Source organism: Ovis canadensis, chromosome 1, assembly GCF_042477335.2.
Source record: "Ovis canadensis isolate MfBH-ARS-UI-01 breed Bighorn chromosome 1, ARS-UI_OviCan_v2, whole genome shotgun sequence".
NCBI classification, from domain to species: Eukaryota; Metazoa; Chordata; class Mammalia; order Artiodactyla; family Bovidae; genus Ovis; species Ovis canadensis.
In genome coordinates, this window is record NC_091245.1 from 101,455,764 (window position 1) to 101,463,532 (window position 7,769).

The 7,769-nt window shown below is 54.9% G+C and overlaps 1 protein-coding gene across 2 annotated transcripts; it reads left to right on the top strand.

Annotated features, from left to right (window-relative positions):
- Nucleotides 1-364: 364 nt before the first annotated feature.
- Nucleotides 365-5,692, top strand: ECM1 (extracellular matrix protein 1). 2 transcript variants are annotated; one of them, XM_069574318.1, is made up of 11 exons: nucleotides 437-624; nucleotides 1,724-1,786; nucleotides 1,867-1,968; nucleotides 2,074-2,151; nucleotides 2,239-2,319; nucleotides 2,866-2,880; nucleotides 3,032-3,354; nucleotides 3,621-3,995; nucleotides 4,481-4,701; nucleotides 4,870-4,957; nucleotides 5,368-5,692. In XM_069574318.1, the coding sequence occupies exons 1-11, from the start codon at nucleotides 555-557 to the stop codon at nucleotides 5,596-5,598; spliced, it is 1,647 nt and encodes a 548-aa protein (XP_069430419.1). In that variant the 5' UTR covers nucleotides 437-554; the 3' UTR covers nucleotides 5,599-5,692. The 2 variants fall into 2 exon arrangements, with proteins under 2 accessions (XP_069430426.1, XP_069430419.1); XM_069574325.1 differs by lacking the exon at nucleotides 2,866-2,880 and having other exon boundaries at nucleotides 365-624.
- The last annotated feature ends 2,077 nt before the right edge of the window (nucleotides 5,693-7,769 follow it).

Genomic DNA, 7,769 nt, shown 5'->3' on the forward strand with positions numbered 1-7,769 from the left:
TCTCTGATTCCTGACAGGGACATAAAAAGGAATTTGACTCTGTCTCCCTCTCTGCTGTCCTAGGGGCTTGAGGGTTTGAGAAGGGGCATTCCAGAGCTCTCCCTGGTTGGGGAGCTCCAGTTTGGAGGGTGTTCCTGTCTCAACTCCTCAGGGCCCTGTTTGCACGCCTGAGTTCAGCAGGTTGTCAGATGCGTTCTCCACAGAAGGCAGCACGCAAATGGAGAAGTTGGGGCACAGAATAAGGCCTTGGACCTCTCTCGCTCTGGGATTCTCAAAATCAGTTTCTCTGGAGTTGGGTGCACCTCCGTTCTGAGTCCTCTCAGGAGGCCTCAGGGTGAGTGTGAGAGGAGGAGCTGCTGGGACTGAGTCACGGCAGGAAGCTGAGGAGGGCGGGAGCTCTCTCTCGCAGCCTATAAAGAGGAGAAGGAACCGGCCCTGAAGTTCACAATAGCAGCAACAGCAAGTGGACAGGCAGGCTCCCATCTGCCCGGCCCTTCAATCCGATCTGCCTGAGAGGACCTACTGGGTGGCCGCCCACTTGTACCTGCCCCAGGATGGGGACCATGTCCAGAGCAGCCTTGGTCTTGGCCTGTTTGACTGTTGCTTCTGTGGCCTCTGATGGAGGTGAGTTGGGCTTGGAGCCAGCACTTGGATGAGGGCCTGGGTCCAGCCGTCCTGGATGGCTCATCACCAGCACAAAGGTATCCCGCTTGGCTGGCTGTTCTGAGCAGGCCTGTGGTGGGGCTGGGTGCTGGAGCCTTTAACAGGAGGGGGAACAGGCGTACAGAAGGGGAGGGGTTAAGATTGCTGCCGAGAAATACAATTGGAGTCAAATGGACCGCAGAGAGGGCAGGTAAATTCACAGAGTGAGGGACCTGCAGTGTCTGTGGGACCTATTACCCAGAAGAGAAGACCAGGAGCCCCTGGCTGCTCAAAACCAGTGCACTGACCCAGGGAACCTTGAGTGACTCCTTACCTGATGAGGAGGGGAGGGGAGGGGTTGTTACCTGTCCACAGGGGACCAGGCACAGCCCGTCCAGCTCACACACACATTATCTGCTTGGATGCCCAACAGAATGTTACTGTGGAAACTTGACAGAGCGTCGTAGATCTAATCTGTCCCTGGGAGGCTCAATCTTGTCCCTCCCAGTCCTAGCCTTTCATGACTGCAAATCAGCTACAAGCAAGTCCTTTCGCTGTGGCTGTGGGGGTGTTTTGCTTCAAGAGTCCTGAACCATGCAGTTCCTCAGGTCCTAAAGAGACCTAAACTAGTGAGGAGCTGAGGCTATTGCAGCGGCGCACCTCAGCTCCTGTGTGGGCTCCTCACTGGAGGCCCAAAGGCGTCTCAAGGGCCCAGGGTAGATGGGGGCGGAGCAGACGGGCAGGCAAGGCTCGGGCCTGCTCAAGGCCTGAACTGTGGGGAGAGCCCAGAAGCTCTGAAGGGAAAGACACTGAAGCAAGATTAAGGCCTCTTCCCCAGCCCCATATGTCACAGTCCCTTTAGGCCAGGACTTGGAAGACCCAAGACTTTGAGCCTGGGGGAAGTGAGGCTGTCAGATTATCACACCGAATCAGTCTTGACCAGACGGGTTATGGGCAGGAGCAATAGACTTCTGGAGTCTTGGTCGTCATAAGCTCCTGACCTCCAGTGTCTCCCCTTCCCATACTCAGGGCCAGGAAAGAGCCCCTCAAAACCACCCCTGATTCACCCTTCCTCTTCCAGGTTTCAAGGCTTCAGGGCAGAGAGAGCTGGGGCCACAGCCCCTGACCCACCCCCTTCAAGAAGGTAAGCGTTTAGGGGCATGCCATGGTACCGGGGCTCCAAGAGGAAATGCAGGCTCTGACCATCTGCCTTCTTGCCTCCAGTGGGCTATGCTGCACCCCCTTCCCCACCTCTGAGCAGAGCCCTCCCCCAGGGTCACCCTCGCACCTCCCAGCATAGCCTGCACTTTGAGGGACAGAGTGAAGGTAAGTCTCAGTTGCACCTCTAGGTTTCTAGTCTGGCCTACACCCTGATATTCAGAATGGGAGGGGAGGAAGGGGTAGGCTACTCACACACACCCCTTTCTGTAGTGCAGCCCTTTCCCTCACAGGACGCCATCCCCCTCCAAGAGGAGCTGCCCCCTCCCCAGCTCCCCATGGAAAAGAAAGGTGAGTGCTTCCCCGTCCACCCCCTCCCACCACATCTTGCTGACATCAGCCTGACCCTTGCTCCTTTGTGTCCTCTGTGACTTTCAGGGGGTCCCCCTCTCCCTCAAGAAGCCATCCCCCTCCAAGAGGAGCTGCCCCCTCCCCAGGTTCCTATTGAACAGAAGGAAGGTAAGTGAGTGCCTCCCTTCTGCCCTTCTGCCTCCCGTGACTGATATCATGGGCTCTGGGGTCTCTGCCACTTAATAGCTGTGTAATAACCTTGGGTGAGTTACCTCTCCAAGCCTTAGTTATTACTTCATTTGTGAAGTTGGGGAAATAATACCTATTTTATAAAACTATAAGATAAATGACACAAAAGTAGTACTTATTTTCCCTTGCTTCTCCACTGAGTTCCTTTTTATCAATGAGAACTGGCCAGGCCCCTGTCTTCTAGAAGCGCCCATCCCAACATGATTTCTGACTACCTGTCTCCTTCTACCCCAGTAGACCCACCTTTGCAATATCAAGGGGAGTTGACTTTCCAATCTAAGCAGAGAGAGAGTGACTGACAGCTTTTGTCTGTCCCTCCCCCCCTTTAGGGCTCAGACCCTGGTGGGGGTGGGGTGAGGAGCAGGGATTCTGAGCCCAGGGAAGCAACACAGTGGGCAGGAGTGATTTGGGGTTGGGAGCTGTAAGGGTGACACCTTGCGTGACTCAAGTCTCTTTTCCTTTTAGTCAGTCATTCTGAAGGTAAGAGCCACAAATTCATTTCTTGTCTTTTTCTTCTGTATCCTCCCAGCCCTTTCTCCTCAACTGCAAGTTCTCTCAGTCCTCCCAACTTAATCCAGCCTTTCACTGTCCCTCCACATAGTCCCCCTTCCCACTGTTTTCCCTGTTCTAGAAAAGCCAGCTCCCTCCATGGACCACGGCCCCCCAGAGCCCGAGTCCTGGAATCCAGCCCAGCACTGCCAACAGGGCCGACCCCGAGGCGGCTGGGGCCACCGACTGGATGGCTTCCCCCCTGGGCGGCCTTCTCTGGACAATCTGGACCAGATCTGCCTTCCTAGTCGTCAGCATGTGGTGTATGGCCCTTGGAACCTGCCACAGACTGGCTTTTCCCACCTCAGCCGTCAGGGTGAGACCCTCAATTTGCTGGAGACTGGATATTCCCGCTGCTGCCGCTGTCACAACCCCACAAACCGCTTGGACTGTGCAGAACTCGTGGTAAGGGTTGCGCTCTTGACCCTGGGGGTGTCCTTTAACCCCCAGACTGTATGTGTGTGTGTCAAGGACTAGAGGCCTAGGCCTGTGTGTGCAGGAACCTCAGGTCCCTCTCATTGGCCCTCCCTTGGGCCTCCTCGTGTGCAGAAGCGTGGAGGACAGCCTCCACTTCTTTCTTATCTGCCTGCCAGGGGCCTTTTCTGGAGCCTGGGAGGAAGACAGGAGTGTGGACAGTGGGCTGCTGGACTGACCCACTCCTCTCACTCTAGTGGGAAGACGCAGTGACCCGGTTCTGTGAGGCCGAGTTTTCGGTCAAGACCCAACCCCACGGGTGCTGCAAAAAGCAGGGGGAGGCTCGATTATCCTGCTTCCAGGAGGAAGCTCCCCGGCCACACTACCAGCTCCGGGCCTGCCCCAGCCACCAGCCTGGTATTTCCTTGGGCCCCAAGCTGCCCTTTCCCCCTGGGCTACCCACAGTGGACAATATCAAGAACATCTGCCACCTAAAACGCTTCCGCTCGGTGCCACGCAACCTCCCAGCCACGGACTCCATCCAAAGGCAGCTGCAGGCCCTGACCCGGCTGGAGGCGGAGTTCCAGCGCTGCTGCCGGCCGGGGAACAACCACACCTGTGCCTGGAAGGCCGTAAGTGGGCGTCTCGGCATCCCAAGAGCCTGTCTGCCTGCCCACCCGTCTCAGACCTCTGATCCCGCCGGCCTGTTCATCCACGTACCTAGCTACCCGCTGTGAGCACGTCTGCCCATCTGCCTGCTTGTGAATGTCCGTCCGTCCACTGTGTGCCTCGTCCAAGTCTCTTCATCGTGCGCCTCCGTCCTGGCCGCGTCCACCCAGTGCCCCCCATGTGCACCTCTCTGCCGTCCACCCATCTGGCCTCACCCGATCCTCTCCGTCCGCTGCTCCAGCACACCTCCCATGGCCGGCTCCGAACCTCGGCTGTGCTTCTACCCCTTCTACCTTCCCAGCCCCACACATCCACAGCTGCCTCTTTGCCCTTCCCTTTCAGCACCGGGGACAGGGAGTGCGCGTCTCATCGTGTGAGGCAGTGAGGGAAGCAGAGGGACAGGAGGGCCAGTGTCCAGTCGTCTGACTTGCCTTTCTCTGGCCCACAGTGGGAGGATACCCTCGATGGGTACTGTGACCGGGAGCAGGCTATAAAGACCCACCACCACTCGTGTTGCCACTACCCCCCTAGCCCCCTCCGTGACGAGTGCTTCGCCCGTCGGGCTCCCTATCCCAACTATGACCGGGATATCTTGACCCTTGACCTCAGCCGAATCACCCCCAACCTCATGAATCACCTCTGTGGAAACCAAAGAGTTCTCAGCAAGCAGTGAGTCTTACCTAGTTCTTCCCCAGTGCTCTTCCCTTCCCCTGAAACTCCCTTCTGGGGCACCCTCTGGGACACTATTGGGAAGAGCAAAATCATGGTCTGCAAACACCATTTTGGTGCCTGGGGTCACTCAGAGACCCTGACCCCTGCCCGTTTCCACCAACATAGCAAGCAGATTCCTGGGCTGATTCAGAAAGTGACTGCCCGTTGCTGTGACCTGCCGTTCCCAGAGCAGGCCTGCTGTGCTGAGGAGGAGGTGAGTGTGAGGACAGGGCTCTCCCAGGGATGCAGAGGAGGGAGAGGCCTGGCACAGCGGGCCATCGCTTCTCTGAGTACCTCAAACCAGCCCTCAGAAACGATGAGGACCAGTGGGGAGGTCTTTCTTGGTTCCGAAAGTCTTTGTCTCTGACCTGACCTGCTCCCCGCCTCTAAGCACCTATGATGGCTCCTCTGGGCCTCTGGCATTTCCAGATGGTCACATCTGTCTGTCACAAGGAGTCTGTCTGGCTGTGGAAGGCAGCCTTGTACTCCCTCTGGGCCCCAGGGGTGAGGGGATCCAGGGAGGAAGCAGTAGAAGTGGAGGGAAGGGGAACTTGGACATCCAAGTAACCAGTCCTGACTCCGACAACCCTCCTCCCCATCACCTCTTCTTTATTCTGTCATCAGAAATCAGCCTTTATTGATGACCTGTGTGGTTCCCGACGTAACTTCTGGCGAGACTCTGCCCTCTGCTGTAAACTGAGTCCTGGGGATGAACAGGTCAACTGCTTCAACACAAAGTATCTGAGGAATGTGGCTCTAGTGACTGGGGACACTAGGGATGCCAAGGGCCCCGGGGAGCAGGGCCCAACTCGGGGAACAAATAGCAGCCCCACCTCTGAGCCCAAGGAAGAGTGAGTCACCCCAGAGCCTTAGAGGATCAGATTGGGGGAACCCCACCCCACCCCACCCTTCTGGAATATGCATTACAGTAAACACCTCTTGTATTTGGCCTCTTGTGTCTGTTGTCTCACACAAACACACCCTTGCAAGCCTGCCCAGATTTTCCTCGGTGACTGGCCCCTGAGGCCCACTGCCCCACCCCACTAGCTCAGCAGAAATCTTTCCACTGGTTGAGTTGGGACCACAACTAAACAGCTTAACATCAGTATTTATCACCTTGAATTTGTTATTATCTTTCTTTGTTTTGGCTGTGCTGGGTCTTTGCTGTGTGAGTTTTTCTCTAGTTGTGGTGCGTGCACTTCTCACTGCAGTGATTTCTTTTGTTGCGGAGCACTGGTTCTAAGGTGTGCACATGGGCTCACTAGTTTCAGTCCCCGGGCACTCTAGCACAGGCGCAGTAGTTGTGGTACACAGACTTAGCCGCTCCAAGGCATGTGGGATCTTCCTAGACCAGAGATCAAACCCGTGTCCCTGCATTGGCAAGCAGACCAATGAGCCACCAGGGAAACCATCTTGAATTTATTTACACATTTAAAAGGAGTGTCACTTGTTAGCTGGCTATCAGAATTCAGAAGTGAAAAAGTTATGATTCATGTCTTTGGTGAGCCCCCAGAATGCCACAGCCTTGCCTGACATTTTTTAATCTTGACTTTTAATCCATGGAGTCCATGTGTTTATTCCTTCAGTATACATTTATTGAATTCTTATTGATGTGTACTGTGCTAGGCTGTGGGATACCCATTTGGAAAACACACAGTTCCCTTCCTTCAGGATGCTCACATTCCGGGAAGGGACCTAGCAGGTGTGATTAGTGTTGTGATACAGGGCTGCAAGGTCCAGTGTGCTCAGAGCACTTGATAACTGGCCAGAGCTGAGAGGAGGACTGGGGGCAGCAGGAGCGCACCGGGGAAGGCCGCTGCACTGCTGGGGGCAGAGCTCCAGGAGAGTGGAGGGTGCAGGGGGCAGGTATAGCCCAGGAGAAGAGGTAGCTTATACAGGAGGCTGAAATGACCAGACTCCGGTGGTGGTTCCTCCCACATGTGACTGGAAAGATAAGCAGGAGCTCATCACAAATTAAGGTAGGAGGTAGATGCCCATCACAATCGGAGTTCATTCCCTGAAGACAGAAATTCCAAAATATCAATAGCAGGACAGTCGAGAGAGGAGGCTGGGCCCTGCCCAGATAAGAGATTAGAGACCACATATTCCAAGTCAAGGAGACCATCCCAACTAGAAAACTCTTTGGAGGTTAAAAGGGAAGTGATGCTACGCTACCCATAGACCTCTTTGCTGAAATCCATCTTGGTTGAGAGATACCTGCACACACAGGAGGATCCTGAGATATACCAAAAATGGACTCAGAACCAGGCAAATTAAAATGATCGGCCAAACGAAAACCCAGAAGAAATGCCCCATATAAGTGATTCAAATTACCAAGACGATGCAACTTTCTGAGTCCACCCATATGACTATTGCATGTACTGTTCTCTTTTTCCTGCTAATAAACTCTTGTTTCACTATTTTCCGTCTCCATGGGAACTCTTCTACAAAGCTGAAGGGCCAGAGCCTTGTCACTGACCACTTGTCTAACAGCTAGGATTCTGCGCTCTCTCAGTCAAGACCCAACCTCAATCTCTAAGCCGGAACCGAAACCCTGCTTCAAGCTGCTGCAGGCCGGGCCACGCGAGTTCAGGATGACTCATCCACAAGCCTTAAAATGGATCTTCGCCCTTCTACCCACAAGGATACTGGCGGCTTCAAGCAGAATACGCGTTCAGATTTGCCTCTTACAGACAGGCAGGCAGGAACCTGGGCGGCCAGTTCAGACAGTGTCGCGCCAGTGCCTGAAGGGAGGTTTCCGTAGCCCCTAGACTGAAGCTGAAAGAACTACAATGAAGGCTCGGTCCCATGCGGACGAGTCAACTGTGATTCTGTTGCCTGTTCAACTTTCCAGAAAGCAGGACCTCCTCTGCCCAGGTTACTGAGAAAGAGGGCGGAACAAAGACCGCTGTCTTTCCCCAGTGGGGACTAGCTGAGCCCCAGCCGCTCTAAAACTGACACCAGCCGTTCCCTCCTCCGCTCTTCCACAGCCTTTTATTTATTGTTTACATTTTGCGCGCATAGTT